Here is a 16,770-nt window from a genome sequence, read left to right on the forward strand (position 1 = left end):
TAGGATGTTTAGTTATTCACTTTTCACTTTATTTCTTTAATTTTCGTTTATCTTTTAGAATGAACATTCCTGTATCCTTATTGGGTATTCAAAATTTTTGTATAAGGAATGTAAACTCTAACTCTATTAATCGATTTCGCATTTAATTTATGAATTTATTTTCCTTTAAGTTCTGGACATCTACAAAGCTAGTGTAACTCACTATATTTTTATTAACCATCTCATATTAAGACAATCAAAACTCGAATTTCGAACAGTGAAAGATTAGTTAGGATATTGTTTTGCTCCATTCTGTCAAACAATAATTAAGGTTGATTGTTTATTTTATAGTGATAGTTGTTTTAGACCATAAAATGTTCCCATAAGTATTTCGAATATTTTAAGCCGATGCGCAAGAGAGTGTACTGCTTAAACTCCAAATTTTGTTGCGCTATATAATTTCAGTAGTTATTTTGTTATTACATAGTGTTGAACACTCAGAATTCTGAATAGAGAGTTCGAGTTGTTACAATATTATACATAATTTATAATTTTAGAAGAATATTTGTAATAATATCAAAAATAGTTTGATATTATTTTATGAGAAAAAATTATATAAAAATAAAAATATAATAAAAATGTAAAAGAATTATTTATTTTTTAACAATTAGAGCTCCTTTTTTAAAGTGGATTCATGTCAATACCTGAAATGTTGAACACATTAATTAATTCTTTAATTTTTAGGTTAATTTTGTCAATAAAATCAAAATTAAAATTTTATCAGTTATGATAAACTAATATATTTATTGGAAGAGAATAGTAATAAACATAAATTGAGAAAACTATTAACTTAAAATTATAAATAATATCTACATAATAAGTCATATGTTATTTTTTTGTTCTCAAACTTTAATTTTTGGTAGAATATTGATATAATGAATGAGATGTAAATGGAAAAATAAGTGATTAAAAGTTTTGATTGAATTTGTAGACAACTAAAAATCACTCATAACAAGATATGATGTATAACTTTTAGTTCACTAAATCTTAAATTTATTTTTATTTTAAAATTTAAATAAATAATTATTATATATTATTTTTGTAACACCCATACAAAAAATAATAAAAAATAAATAAAAATTTGTGTGTAATTAAATAATTAATAAATATAATTTTTTATTAATTTATTTTATTTTGTTGTATTTTATTTTATTTTATTTGGGGTAAAAATGAAGTAAAAATTAAATGAGGATGAAATTGGAAACAATTTTGGGGAAAAAATAGTAAAAATTTTGGTTCTGGATGTATTTTTGAAAGAAAAATCAGAAACCAGGGATCAAAGTACAATTTGGAGAAGTTCTACCATGTAGGACACCCGATCAGTAGCTCCGACAAATCAAGATGCCCCACATGGCAACGGGCGCTGATGCGGCAGTGCCACACGGGAAGCCACACGGGCAATTCACGTGCCTACAATCGAACGGCCCAGGTCCATTCCCGCGCTCACAGACGGCCTGGATGCGCTCCCTCCAAAACACGATCGAATAACCAGATTCAAACGCGATCGGACGGTGCAGATTAGACCGCGATGGACAGTCCAGATTGGATCGCGATGAACGGTACAAATTCACTCCCTATTTACACGCGATCGGACGGTCCAAATCAAACGCGATGGACGACCCATATCAAAAGCAGGCGGATATAAATAACGCCCATCCACACCAAACTCTAACCCTACCTGTCAAACCACCTCATCAGAGAAGACGACCCAGCCGTCGGGGAGCAGACCGCCGCCACCTGCCGCTGCACTAGAACCCTTACCTACCACCAAAAAAGGTAAAAACTTCTCATTTTGCACGAAATTCAATTTTAAACGCACCCATGACCAAATTGGAGCAAAAGGACCGACCAATTGGCCGAAAAATGCAGCGCAGCCTGGGTGTGCCGCTACGGAAAATTTCACAAAATGCCTCTGATGAGGCCCTTTCCGATTCCCATTTTGCGTAATTTTTCTACCATTGTGATTACCGTTTTCTTCTCTACAAGTTGACCGAAGCAAAATACCCAACCACAATGTGAGCCGGAGAAACCGCCGCACCGAAGAGCCCCGCCGCCGGTGAGTTTTGATTTTTTGTATTTTTTCGGCCAACCGAGGCCCTTTAACGTATTTTCTCGTAGGAATCGATGCAAAATCGGCTGAAAATAGCCGACCCGAGGTGGACTGCCGCTGTGCCAGAATTTTAAAATTGGCCGAGTGGGCCCTGGGACTGATTTTGGGTTTGTTTGGAACATTTGTAGGTACTTTTAGCATATTTTGATTCTCGGAAAAAAATTCAGGAAACTTAGAGATGGGCCGTAGACGCAGTAAACAGTTTAGCTTTCCGGATGTCAAATTGAGTAAGGATCCCTCACCATATCTATAATAAAATTGAAATATAAATAAATAATAATATGATATTTGTGCAAATTAAATAAATGTGCATAATTAATTACGGATTGCTAATGGAGTCCGAACCGAAAATTAATTTCTATTGATTTATTTTACAGTCTAAAAGCATGGTAGTATCTGCTTTATCAATTTTATGGTTTGAATGCATGAATTGCTGCTTTACGTGACTACTGTTTGATTGAGAAATTGAGATATGATTGCATTCCCTGATGCATGTTTGTTTGCTTATGTGATCATAGATGATTTAAAAAACGAAAAAGTTGTGTGATTAAATAAACAGATGAAATGACAGCCTTACTGGATATCCTGGGAGATAGTGGACAGACCGAGGTCACGTGTAGCGAAGACATCCCTATGAACCCCCATAGATACTAGTAGGCAGGTGAAAAGGTGGCAGTTATTGTTTAGTTATTTGACAATGTGTATAGATTTATTATATGTGTTATGTTGCTGATCTTACATGAAATTATGATCCGTATGATATTTTTGTCTGCATAGGTTGTTTTCATAAATTTCACTGTGGTAAGTGAACGGTAAATGATTTTATGATAAATAGATTTGCTAAATTTAGTGCTCTATTAGTTGTTTTTATTTTTATACCCACTTTTATTTCTGTGTCGGTGATATAGTGTAATATCCTTATTGGGGTAGTGTAGCTTATTCCTTATTTAACCATTTCAAATTAAGAGAACTAGGTTCCAGAACCCGATCCGCAAGAAAATTGCGAGTAGATGCTAGATATTTTCTCTTTTCCGTTTATTTCCTTATTTCTTGTGTTTCTTTTAAAATTGTGAATTTTGTAATACTGTTTAGTACATTTAAGTTATTGTGCAAGAAATATAAATCTTAATTTTTTTATTTTGCTTCTGCACTTAAGTTATAATTTATTTTCTTTGAATTTCTGATGTCGTTATAATTTTATTAATTTATTTTAAATTAAAAATTATTTAATACATAATTTGTAGTCAATTAAAAATTAATTTTATTTTTATATTTAAAATTTTTTAGATAAATTACTATCATATATTATCACATTAAATAAAAATTATTTCAAAAATTAGTTTTACATTTATTTAATCAGTAATTTATAGTCAATTAAAAATTAAATTTTATTTTATGTTTAAAATTTTAAATATATAAATATAATATATGTTATCAATTTAAATATATTATCATATATTTATTTCTATATTTAAAAATTATTTAGTATTTAGTTTTTACTTAACTAAAAAATTATATTACATTTTTCGTATTTAGAAAATTTAAATAGATAATTACTGTATATTATCATATTAAATAAATATCCGTAATTATATATTTTATTGAAATAACTTTGTTTTTATATTTGTAAATTATTGAAATTTTAATTTATAAAAAAAACAAATTTTATTTTTATACATAAAAAATTTAAATAAATTATTTATTTAACATTCAAATAAATAATTCTCATATAATATAACATTTTTTATATTTATAAATTATTTAATACATAATCTAAAGTTAATTAAAATATATTTTATTTTATATTTAAAAAATTCAAATAAATGATTATTATAAATAATATTATATTAAATAAAAAATATCTAAAAAAAAGATCCAAAGTTTTTTATTTTGCCTATATATAATTTTAATCAATTTTACTTTTACTTATTTATGTATAATAATAAATTAAATTAAAAATCTTTGGATGCAGCACTGTTCTTCTCTCTGTATAAAGCTTAAATTCAACTGAAATTAGAATCCAGATAGTAAAATTAGAATGCAGATAGTCTTCTCTCTTCTCCACCCTGGATGAAGGATCGCTAACCAACAGACGAAGTCAGAGGAAGACTGCAGTGACTAATGGTTTTATATGTAAGTTGTAAATGAACAATATGCTTTTCTGTCTCTATTCCCCATTTTGTGGTTGGTAGGATTTTGTTTCATTCTTACATGACAGAAATGATTCATTCTTCTCAAATTCTTAAAAGAGTACTCCAGCAGATCACAAAGCTTCAACAATTTAGCATATTTGCATAATTGAAGAGATTTATTCAAGGGTTCAAGTAACATCCCAGTAACATCTAGGTCAAGGATTTAAATTTTCTTATCATGTCTGGGAAAATGCTATTATGTTACTGGGATGTGGATCTAGTGATGATAATTCTGCTTTATGACTGCTGATGCTTACCCAAATTGGCTCCTTTGAACCCTTGAATAAATCTCTTCAATTATGCAAATTTGCTAAATTGTTGAAACTCTGTGATCTTGAGGAGTACTCTTTTATTAGTTTTGAGAAGAATGAATCATTTCTCTCAAGTAGCTTTGACGGGCTGTCAAACTCTGCAATTCTTCCTGTTCATAAAACAAGATCATTCAAAACCACTTCTTATGGTGTTTCTTATCTGAGTGTGTGTGTGTGTTTGTGGTCTTACTTTTGTGGTCTTACTCACCATCACTAAGGACCAAAACAAGATCACTGTCTACTACTGTGTGGATTCTGTGAGCTATTGTGATTACTGTCCGATCCTTAAACTCTTTACTGATTATTTTCTGTATAACAGCGTCAGTTGCAGAGTCTACTGATGCTGTTGCTTCGTCCAATACCAGAATGCGGCTTTTCTTTAGCAAAGTTCTTCCAAGACACAATAACTGCCTCTGCCCCACACTCCAATTGTCTCCATTTTCAATCACTGTTCAATTAATTGCAAATAAGTACTATTTTTTTTACCACCAAAACCTGCAGTAAACTATTTGGTGCTGTCCAAAATAAGAAACCTGACCTGTGGAATCCAACTTCTCTTGCTTCTCATGGACCAAGTCACCAAGTTGACATTTATCAAGTGCCTGAAAGATTAAGGCTGTTATTTGTCTATTATCATAACATATAATATCTGTTGACAGAAGCTAATGGAAAATTCTGTAATTTACCTCCTCCGAAGAATAGGCTTATGTTTTAAGCAGACAGACTACTCTTCTGCTTCTCTCTAGGGAGAGCATTCAGATAAAGCTAATTTATTCTTTTTCAAGTGATTAGCTATTATTTTTTAGAAGCCTACTATGTTTTTCTTTGAAAGACTGGAAACTGGTGCTTCCCACTTCCACTGTTTACATTATGATCAATATACTTACCTCCCATAATTCTGCATCAGTATGTTGCATTAGTGGGTCAAGGTTTCCTCTAACTGTTCCCTCAAACATTGTTGGGTCCTGGGGAATGATGCTAAGTCTTGATCGTAAGTCATGAAGACTTATCTTTGAAATGTCCACATCATCAATTATGATTTTTCCTTCTCTTGGTTCAACAATTCTGAAAATGGCCTGTACAAGGGTTGATTTTCCACTCCCTGTTCTTCCAACTACACCAACTTTTTTCCTTCCTGGAAACGTACAGCTAATGTTTTTCAAGACAGCTGGAAGATACTCCGCATAACGGATCTGCACGATAAAAAATGTATGGGGATCATCATTAAGACGTATTTTTTATTATTTCTCTGTGTGTTGGTTGACCATGTAAGAGAGTCCTTTTACTTGCTAGTTTCTAAAGTTATGTTCCAGCACCTTTTGTGTGTGTGCGCACGTGTACGCAAGTGTATGGGCGGGGGGGTGTGTGTGTGTGTGTGTTACCTGCACTTGCTAGTTTTCCCAATATTTGGCCACTCTTTTCTGCTTGTGCATGTGTGTCTGTGTATTAGACATGCTACAAAGTCTTACCTGCAAGTTTCTAAAGCTAACTGTTCCAACATCTGGCCAGTTGTTTGGCAGTATGCACTCTTCAATTACAAGGGGTGCCTCACTTGGTATGCTTGAGTACTGAAGAATTCTTTCTACTGAGATCATTTTATTCTCCGCATTGCACATATTCCATATAACTGAAGCTTGCAAAACATTCAAGTTTATACCATAAGTTACGCCCAATCCTGCGATGCCTGTTACATTAACATGCCAAAAATAAAACCAAAATCCATAGTTCTGCAAACATAGGTTGGTTTCAGTTTCCACTGGATGAGGGCAACAAGAAAGAGGTTGGACCTTTCTGATGTTGGGTTGGGAGAAAACATTTTTATTTAAAGTGATTAATCTGTTGTACTATTGATGTTTGAGTACCATATGGTTTGTCTATGGCTGCATAAGTTACGTTTGTTTTTGTTTTAGGAACTGATGAGATGTATGTATGCATGGTGTTGTCTACTTGAATAGTTTGTTTGACATAATCTCATGGCTTAATTAATTTGATACTTACTTGGATTGATAATTCCTTCAGGAAGAGTCACCAGTAAAACCAACGAGAAAGCAAATACGAAATTTGACAACAAATTTAGTCTGAAAGAAAGCCATTCCATAGCCGATGCATTATGAAACCATGGCCTAGAGTGGTTGTCAATTAGATTGAGGTTTGCATTTGTGAAACGTTCTTGTTGATCAAAAGCACGAATTGTTGCTGCTCCTGAAAGAGATTCTGCAAAATGGTGAAGGATTGGAGCCATTTGTATCCCTGCTAAGCGAGCTAATTCCCTTGCTGTGGGTATGTAATATTGCTGAACAGGTCAACAAATGCAGACAGATGAAATTAATAGATTTGTTCTTTTAGCACATGAAATGACTGTATTGGCTTTTTTAGAAAATAAAAATAGCTACATCACGTTTATTTTGTTATCTTTTAAATTAGTGAAAAAAATTGTTTAGAAATTCTGTAATTGACATATACTTAGTTTCTATAGTCATATAATTATGTTAATATTCAGTCACTTGCATCTTTTGTCTCATTATCAGGTGATTGTGGTTATATATTTCTGATACCCTTTTGTAAAAAAGGTTATTTCCTTTTTTTTTTCTCTGCTAATCAATAAATATAAGAGGAAGTTGAATTTCTTTCCTACCTGGTACCAAATGCAGATACCGGTTACTGGAATAAAGATGACAAACACCTCCCATGCTACCTGAGACATCACTGCTATAGTTCCAAGAATCTGTATGATAGAAAAAGCACACCAACCTATTTTGTTTGCCATTTCCAAGTCTAGCACACTTTGATCTATAGATGCCTGCAAATAGCAAATCAATTTAACTTCAATTCCATTGAGCATGATTGATGGGATTTTAAGTTTATAAGATATAAATGGTCAGACATGCTAAAGAATAGAGGAACACAAAGCTTTCACCTTAAACCTCTAGCAAGTGATGAGAAATTGATGTGTTCCTACAATTCAATGTGTTGCATGCTTCATACTCAGAAGATGATTGTCGTTAGAGATTTATATGGCCTTGCTTATGAAGATGCTATTGATATTAAGAACTCTAAATTGGTTTTCTTCATGGAACTTCTGTTTCATGCATATTTTCAACATAAATTTTTGTATTTTTTCTCTGAATCCTTATTTTCGTCATGTTACTGGAAGTGATCATTTTCTGTTTACTGGCTGGGTATACAAGCAGGACAGCATGTGCCAGGTATAGCCCAATCAATTTCATCCTATATTACTTTATGTTCAGATTTTTTCAAAATTCTTAAGTTATCCACTCTTTATTTTTCATCTAAATAAGCATAAATGAGAGAATTTTAGGTTATCTAAATAAGTTTACTAATAAGTCCATGAAAGAACATGCAAATCAGATCCTAGAGTTCAGAAAGGCAGTAGCAATGCCTTATATATATAAAACACATATATTCTCTCTTTGTCAATAATAAAATTTGAACAATTTCACAGATAAGAGTAACTAAGTCTAGAGATCAGAGGTTTAGTTTACTGAGCTATTAGCATAGTTCATCATAGGCAATCTATCAAGAATCCAACCAGCTTGATTCAAGATTTCAGTGTCAACATACCCGTGACAGATCCTTGACTCGGGATCATATCACTCCATATTTTCTTTGACAGAGGAATATGCTTTATAATGAATACTTGGTCTACAATTAGGTTATTAGCTGGCTCTTAGAAATTCTTCAGTTCTATCTTTTTCTTATACAGCGAAACAATTGCCATTTTATCTTATTTACTACTTTGCAAAGCAGATTTTTCTATGGGGCCTATCGTTTTTCTCTTGTCTTCCTACTTCAATGTTTTACTTTTCACACAATTTCTCAATGCATACACATTGGATAAAGTGAACCATTATTTCTAAGTAAACAAGAAGCAACCAATTTTTTTTCAAGTCAAAATTGGATTATAAAATCAGTTAAGTTAAATCTACTCACCCGGTTTAAGATTCTTCCAGTTGGGGTTGAATCAAAAAATGCCATTGGAGCATGGATTACGCTATGCAGCATGTTTGTAAAGATCTTTTGTGCTGTTGAAAGCCCTGCTATTGCTACTAAACTAGCTCGCACTAAAACGCATAATGAACTTCCAGTAGCAAGAAGTGAGTAAACAAGTAATATAAAATGCATCTCTAATGTTGTTTCACCCTTGCCTGTGGTAGGAGAAACCCAGGCCATCCAGTAATTACTAGCTACCTGTAGTACTTGGAAGGATGACTGTGCGAGGAGTATGCCTGGAACTAGGGCTCCACCTTTTACTGCAGTTAAATAAGATCAGTAAACTTCTTTTCCGATGCTGCCTTTTTCTCTTTCTTCATCTTGTACCAGCTTTCTTTCCTTCTCATTTATCTCTACAGAGATATTATGGTCTGATTCGTGCTGTGTACATAAAAGTTCTGCATTTGATGCAGAGTCTGTGTAGGATTCAACTTCGGATAATGGATCTTGAGATGATCTGCTTGAATTTTCAACTTTCAGGATTGAGTCTAGAGCTTGGCTGTGAGCGCCTACTAAAACTTCAAAGCCTATGTTTTGCTTTAGAAGTTCTTCAAATCTACCAGCTTGTGAAATTCTTCCATTATGCAACACCTATTGAAATTTGTGTCAATCATAATTTGTTTCAGACCATGTAGATCCTGGAAACTTCAATAGGCATGCGCCACCACCTAAAGATATGATTTACAAATTCCTTGCCTGTAGGCTTTATGGAAATCTTTTAAGGACTATATACTTATTATTTTCCTCTAATTATTTTATTTTCCCACTGCTAAACTATCTTGGTGGGTAGAAAGAGTATATCTTCTTGTTAGAAGTCCTTTACTCTGTGGTTTTATGTGGCCATGAGCTTTTAAAGTGACCGAAGAAATTGAAAGATTCATTGTCAAGCATCTTACTTACCAGAATGAGATCTGCTGCTGGCAGAAACTCTACTTGATGGGTAACATAAAAGATTGTCTTGTCTTTCAGGATTCCCAGTAAACAGTCCTATAAATAGTAAAAAATTATTTTAGAAGTTTCAAAGTGTATTTTATATGGGTCTACAACATAGATAGTAAACAACAATTACCTCAAAGAGTTGTGTGCCTGTATGAGCATCCACTGCACTGAAAGGATCATCTAGTAGGTATATGTCAGCTTCTTGGTAAACTGCCCGTGCAATCTGTATCCGTTGTTTCTGTCCCCCACTCATATTAATCCCTCTCTCTCCAATCTCAGTTAGATCACCACAGGAGAATAGCTGAAAATCCTTTGTCAAAGCACATGCTTCAACTGTCCTTTTGTACTTGCTACTATTGTATGGATTTCCAAATAGAATATTTTCTCTGATATTTCCAGTCAGTATCCATGGGGACTGAGGAACATAAGCCTTTGTACCACTAATCTTAACAATCCCTGAGAGCTTCGTTATTTCTCCCAGAATGCATGAAAGCAGACTAGATTTACCGGAGCCTACAGTGCCACATATTGCCACTTTCATCCCCCTCTTCACTTTCAATTGTATTCCATCAAGCGTTGGGTTGCTTGACTCGGGGTCCCAGTTAAATTTCCCATTTTCAATCTCAACTTCAAACTCTGTTTGACCATTGGGAATGTACTCAACTGCGTCCTGCTGAATTTCACCTTCCTGGAGGAAGGAAGAAACTCTGTCAGCAGAAACTTTTCCCTGTGCAATACAAGACAATAAATCAGGCAGACCAAATATGGGACCTTGTAACATTTGGAACGTGGCTAATGCAGACAAGACTCTGCCAGCTGTTAGTTCAATTCCCATAAGCATACAAACCAAAAAAGTTATCACAGATATAAATGCAGGTGACCCCCAGAAGATGAAAGCTGAGAATGCAGACAATCTTAATGACTTCCATAGCCACTTATACTCTATGTTCCTCAAGCACTCTAGCTTGTGGAGGAATTGAGTGTCCCATGCTTGAAGTTTTAAGGTCTTCATGTTTCGAAGAACTTCTGAAGTGGCTTTCATTCTGTTATCCTTGGCATCCATGATATTTGATTGATATCTTTTCTGGAGTTTTGTGAGGGGTATGTTGCAGGCCATCACTGTCAAAGTTGCAGCTAATGCAGCCAGTGAGCCCCAACCTAAATGTATATGTAGGATGTAGATTGCTAAAGAAATTTGTATAGGCAACATCCATATGGTATTCAGGTACCAGATGAAATCTGTAATTCTTTGTATATCTACACTCATATAGTTGATAATCTCTCCACTTGTGTGGCTTTGTCGAGATTGACTTGACAAAATTAGACCCTTCCTATATATGTGAGATGTCAGAGCAGCTCTAAGGTGGAGGCCTAACTGACGGGCCCCAAATATCCATTGTCTTTGTGCTGTTGTCTCAACTATCTTGGCGCTTAGAAAACCTAGTGCTAGCAGGTATCCACTCTTTAAACTCCAACTTTTCTTATCTGTGAGAAACTTTACAAAGTCATCTATAAGGTAGGGCCCAACATATGATGCTACAGCATTAATTACTGCAAAACATGCATTAATTGCAGCTTTCTTCCATATAAACAAAATAATTGCTTTATAGATAGATGGTTGTGTGGTTTTATATCTATCCTTAATGTGCTTTAGGTTTTGGTCAAAGGAATCTGAGAGATATTCAGCAGAGTCTTTGATGTCAACATCTGGAATTTCATCCTGTTCAAGTGGTTTCTTGATCCCAACAGCGAACAGTGGATTGAGCCAGGAAAACGTTACGAGCTGGAGAAATGTAGCTTTTCCATATAGGGATTTCCTTTTGTCTCTCATATCTTTATCATTTTTTCCATTGAGCAGCGGCTCATTGATTTCTTTGGGGATAACAACATGTAATCCTGTCTTTCCCCAGATTGACAAAGCCAATAAATATGTTGATGCAAGAAGACCAACAAAGTCTGCATAATCTCGTACAGCGAATTGTCTATGGTTTGAAATTTTGAAATGGATGTCAATTGCTATGCAGGTAGTAGACAGTAGGAAGCCACAAAGCCACCATGCCCTTATCACCCACGGGAACTTGGCACGCTTGGTATGAGGGATCCTGGATATGATGATCAATGTAATTGCCCATGACACCACATGCATAATCTCTGATGAAAAAGCTTGAATTGTGGAAGTACAGTGTGTTTCACTACCATTTAACAACATCAGTAACACAGAAGAATGAACGCACAGTAGCAATATGGAAGAAACTATACTGGCTTTGTAGGGGATGCTCAATGTGATGGGAGAGTGATCATTCTCTGAGATCTGATCTGTGAGTTTTGTTTTGTCTTTCCAAAGTAGGCAAATATATTTTTGTATTAGTTGGAGTACTACAATTCCGAGGAAACCAACTTGCACTGCTCCAGTGACATTTTCCCACAAACATCGTGAGTTTAGCTGCGGCCATGCTGTGTAGGGAAGCTCAAGTTCTGTCAATGTGTTCAAAATCAGGTCAGTGACATTTTATACATAACAGCATAATGCCAGATCACTTGTGTCCTGCTATCTTGCCTTTTGCCTAGAAAATCACTCAGCATCTCTTATCTTGTTTTTGTTTTTGTGGCAAATATGATATTTTAGAAGGTTGTAATTGAAACTTTTTAAATAGCATATGTATTAGAATATTTAGGCAATTGATGGAATAAGTTGATAATTGTATTTTCATGAATTTCTATGCAACATACACTCTTCTCAAGTATAAATGGTTGAATCCTGTAAAAATGCTTTTTGCTTGTTTTAAACTAGAGTTTAAACTTTCACTTGCATAATTTAGGATCTTTAATTCTGAAAGATCTCAAATTAGAAACTATCGATTGTTTTACTTACATATTCAGCGTTGTTTCTGCTTTTCAGGTATATCCTACCAAGGATTTCATTATCAGTTCTTTTGTTTGGTTCTTGGCGTTGTGGATATTGTTCCATTCCTAATTCACAGTTTCTATTCTGCATTTCTTGTCAGTTTATTTATGTTTGCTTGGCTTATTGATCAGGCTCTACATGTATCTCTTAAAGAGGTTGTAAACTAGATAAAGGTATTTGTGGTATGAAATTAGCACCTGGGCCCTAGTTTCGACAATTCTCTGTTTCTCTTCACCTTGATGGTTCACCTCAAGCAACAGTTACAACTCTATACTCATATTCGGACAAAAATGAACAGATATGCCTGATTCTATTTATTATTAATGACTCCTTCTTCACTGCTTCATCTAATGATTTATTGTAGCATTTTCTGCTAACTTTGAAACAAGAAATTTCCCGTCATTCATCTTGCTGCTTTGATTAGTGCAAGTATGCCTTCGATTTACTTGATTAGGCTTAGTGGTGCAAAACAATGCAGGTCAGTCTTTAAGCCAGTTTTGGCTCATGGACAACTGGGTATTATTCAAAGATATAACTCTTTATTTTGAAGCATTGTTGACGCCTTGCAGTATCTCATTTCTCAGATATCCGATTTGTGCTTTTGATATCAACCAGGCTTGTCGATGTGTTTTATGTGATGATCACTTTCAAGCTGTGAAAGTGAATTAACCCATATATCTACTTTTAAGTTATTCTAATGCAGTTCTCCTGGTTGTCCGGATACCATAACAATCTACTCGCTCCTATCTACTTTTAGGCATAATATTTTCCAGGAGCTAATTTGATTTCCTGGACTTGCTAAGAAACATACCGTTGTGTCAAGGTTCAGTGCAGAAGCTTCGTTTAGTAAGGAGCACCCTTCCCCACTTGGCTACAATATATAGTTTTATAATATTTTCCCTTTTTATAAATAAGAATATATTCACGCCCCTCCCTCTTCTATAGTAGTCATACATATATGTACACAAAAACATGTAATATGCATGCATGTGGTATAGGTAACGAAATACAAAATCTTGAACTTTAAGAAGAGTTGCATTTTTAATTTTTTTTTTACTTCAGATAATGAAATGTTTGTCCATAAATTTGTGTCGACCTTTGTGTGTATATATATATATATATATGTAATATATATTCTACATATCTACTAATTAAACAAAAATTAAAAATAACATAATTGTAGGAGAAAAGGAACTAGACTTGTTACAGAAATAAAAAAGGAAATTTAAAATTTTTGTTTTTTGCACTCAACCTAAAGTATCTCATACACATCCAAAATGTTTTCTCTCATACATACAAATAATATAATGCTGATGTAAGGATTAATTAGAAAATATATTATATTTATATACATGATATTATATTTATATTAATTAAAGAAGGTTCAAGCTCGTACTCCCTATATTTTTTAATAAATCAATGTGCTGCATGTTTTAATAAATCAAAGTTAAGAGTAGCCAAGGGACATTATTTTCACTATAAGACTAAATTTTTTTTATTTTTTATTTTTACTTATTTTTTGTACAACCTATACTATTATATGCACAATAACCTGCATAGCTTAGTGCAGGATAATACAAAAATTATATCAGTATTTACCATTCATTCTTTACTTATATTAAATATTATCCTATTGTATCTTAGTGTGTATTTTAATTCCTTGCAAATTATAAATCTTGATTTGGCTAGATATAAACTCCAGGTACAGTTCATTAGTGATAACATTCACGTGAGATAAATATTCATAAACTGTTTAAAGAATCTGTGCTTAAAGAGTTAGATGTCAATTGTTTAGTCGTATCCAAAAAATTGTTTGAATTTATTATCTAAATTATTCATAGATTTATAAAGTATAAATAGTTAATATTTATCATTCTTGTTAAACAGAAACAAAATCATGATATTAAAGAGAAAATAAATCAAGATATCAAAGAGAAAAAAAATTATAGTATTAAAGAAAATGTAAATCGTGTGCTAAAGAAGAAAGAAATAATAGTATTAAAGAAAAAAAAAAATCAAAAAGCAAATCAGCGTATTACTGTTCCATAAAGAATGTGATAATAATTTTTTAGATAATTAATATTTTTACCCTTTAGTTCCAACAATCTCTCAAAGAGATTGAGTTCCTATCTCTATACTTTGAATTTTATTTAAAAAAAAAAAAAAAACAGTAATATGCATGTGGAGTAAAGCGAACATAACTTTCCACTTGCAGAATGTACATTACCAATTTTAATAACATACTATATTTATGTTGGAATTGGAGAAAATCTAACCAGACAGAAAAAAAAACAAAAGAATGGATATGAACAAGGACGTTTTAAATTTTAATGGAACGAATCCTTTAAGGAATATCCGTTGGTACTTGTAATCTCAACTCATATGCGCTGATTACAAGGTTTGTGATTTTCAGTTAAACAACATTGATGGATTTACAAGGTGCTATTTGGTTTCGATGATAAGCTATAGCTATATATGTGTATATATTCGTCTCTGTGTGTGTTAAACTGTCTGTATATTATGAATATATCTTTTTAGAGACTCTATACATATGGGTTGTCATGCAAACGCAGGTATATATATGTATATATATATATATGTGTGTGTATATATATATCTTAGGAAGCTGATAATAATTAAGAGCTCGCTCACCTGTCATACTATCTGAGTTGAACTTCTTGTCCACAAACATTCTTCCTTTCAGCTTCAAGCTTCAGTTCTGTATCCCCCTAAGTAGCTGAGGCAGATATATATATATATATATATATATATATATATATGTATGTATGACTCAGTCTGTTTTGTGGAGTAGCAAGTGATAATGGAGGTGTACAGTAAGAAGAGTGATCAAATTTTTCAATATATGTTAAAGTTATTCTGTGATTGATGTGAGCCTGACAAAGAATTTGGAAAGAAGCAGACACATTGATAAAAATATCAAAAGACAATTTCGATGTAAGTAGCATTTGTCATAGTGTGAGATGAGTAGGATCAGTCACGTGCGTGCAAACAACACCTATTATATATATATATATATATATATATACACACACCCACCCACACATATGTATATGGTATGATTCACCGTCATAAAGCTTTTACCACTAAAGTTGATGTATTATTAATGTGTTCTATGCTATGTCCAAACAACACCTAAGAACCCACTAGTTTGTGTTGGATCATTTTCCACCATTAACAATTATTGTAACTCTCAATTTTTTGTCTTTTTTTAAAACCCATTTCGATTCGTTGATTTCTCCAATAAATGATTAAAAAAGACTATTCATATATACTAAACTAAATTAAAAGATTCTATAAAAATTATTATTTATAGGTTCAAATATACGAGTCCTACGTAGATGATAACTAGGGGATCATATTTATTATGGTGCACACCCATTGCTCTCATTTTCTAATCATAATCCCCGTTTCTATCAAATTAGTGAGCTTTATTAATTTAATTAATGGTAAATGAAAATTTTGGAGTTTTGGAAATTGTGATGTGATTTTATTTCATTTGTGTAAATAATTCATTCATTTCAATTTCTATTTTTATTTCTTTTACCCAATTATGAATGTCTTCTTGCTCTACTGAATTCATCACATATATAAATAAATGTGTATGTATATATATATATATATATACTAATACTATGCTACTATACTCCAATAAATTTGAAGGGATCGGAACAAAGAAAATTTCTACCTTCTCTATGTTGAAATCAACATTACAAATTTGTAATCTTTGAAACTTTTCAAACTAGTGTGTGGGCCTTCATTCAAACATATGGTTATGTTCAGGAAAAAAAAAAAAAAAAAAAAAAATTGTAGAGTTCATATATAAATACAAATTTAGCTCAACTTAAAGAGGATGGAATTCTATTAGAGCAATTATGAAATGAGGAAAATTCTGTTACAACATGAAAAATATTAACATCATATGCTTTTTTATGTGAAATTTTTGGAAAATGCATTTTAACTAATTCCATCAATAGAATTTAGAATATGTTATTCTAATTTCCATGGAATTCCATGTGAAGTTAACTTTTATCATCTTAGAAACAATTTTTATCATTGTCGAGTTGATCTAAGTGTAAATTTTAGTCTATATTTTCATATTATCGTCCGCTAATTTCTTTAAAAATTTCTAGTCTAGAAATTCTTATTAACTCCGAAGTTTGAACACTCATCTCCTCCTTGATTCATAGTCCTTATTTGCTCAACTCCTTAACCCTTTCCCTTAAAGCCCGACTCCCCTTGGTG

General features: G+C 32.7%; 1 protein-coding gene and 1 long non-coding RNA gene across 8 annotated transcripts; one reads left to right on the top strand and one right to left on the bottom strand.

Annotated features, from left to right (window-relative positions):
• Positions 1-4,110: 4,110 nt before the first annotated feature.
• LOC110811098 (putative ABC transporter C family member 15) lies at positions 4,111-15,358 on the bottom strand. Of its 5 annotated transcripts, XM_088219370.1 has the most exons (11): positions 15,160-15,319; positions 9,733-10,329; positions 9,564-9,650; positions 8,604-9,254; positions 7,288-7,452; positions 6,651-6,945; positions 6,122-6,336; positions 5,540-5,845; positions 5,191-5,254; positions 4,861-5,100; positions 4,111-4,762 (listed from the first exon to the last, which is right to left on the bottom strand). In XM_088219370.1, the coding sequence occupies exons 4-11, from the start codon at positions 8,841-8,843 to the stop codon at positions 4,635-4,637; spliced, it is 1,653 nt and encodes a 550-aa protein (XP_088075496.1). In that variant the 5' UTR covers positions 8,844-9,254; positions 9,564-9,650; positions 9,733-10,329; positions 15,160-15,319; the 3' UTR covers positions 4,111-4,634. The 5 variants fall into 5 exon arrangements, with proteins under 5 accessions (XP_088075496.1, XP_088075493.1, XP_088075492.1 ...); XM_088219367.1 differs by lacking the exon at positions 15,160-15,319 and having other exon boundaries at positions 6,122-6,279; positions 9,733-11,261; XM_088219366.1 differs by lacking the exon at positions 15,160-15,319 and having other exon boundaries at positions 9,733-11,261.
• On the top strand, positions 4,143-12,851 carry LOC148253779 (uncharacterized). Of its 3 annotated transcripts, none has more exons than XR_015818957.1 (5): positions 4,143-4,282; positions 6,672-6,932; positions 7,807-7,858; positions 11,257-12,099; positions 12,502-12,851. It is a non-coding gene; the product is annotated as an uncharacterized LOC148253779 (long non-coding RNA). The 3 variants fall into 3 exon arrangements; XR_015818956.1 differs by having other exon boundaries at positions 7,844-7,858; XR_015818955.1 differs by lacking the exon at positions 7,807-7,858.
• Positions 15,359-16,770: the final 1,412 nt, after the last annotated feature.

Source organism: Carica papaya, chromosome 5 (genome assembly GCF_054855325.1).
Source record: "Carica papaya isolate Zhongbai chromosome 5, ASM5485532v1, whole genome shotgun sequence".
Lineage (NCBI taxonomy): Eukaryota > Viridiplantae > Streptophyta > Magnoliopsida > Brassicales > Caricaceae > Carica > Carica papaya.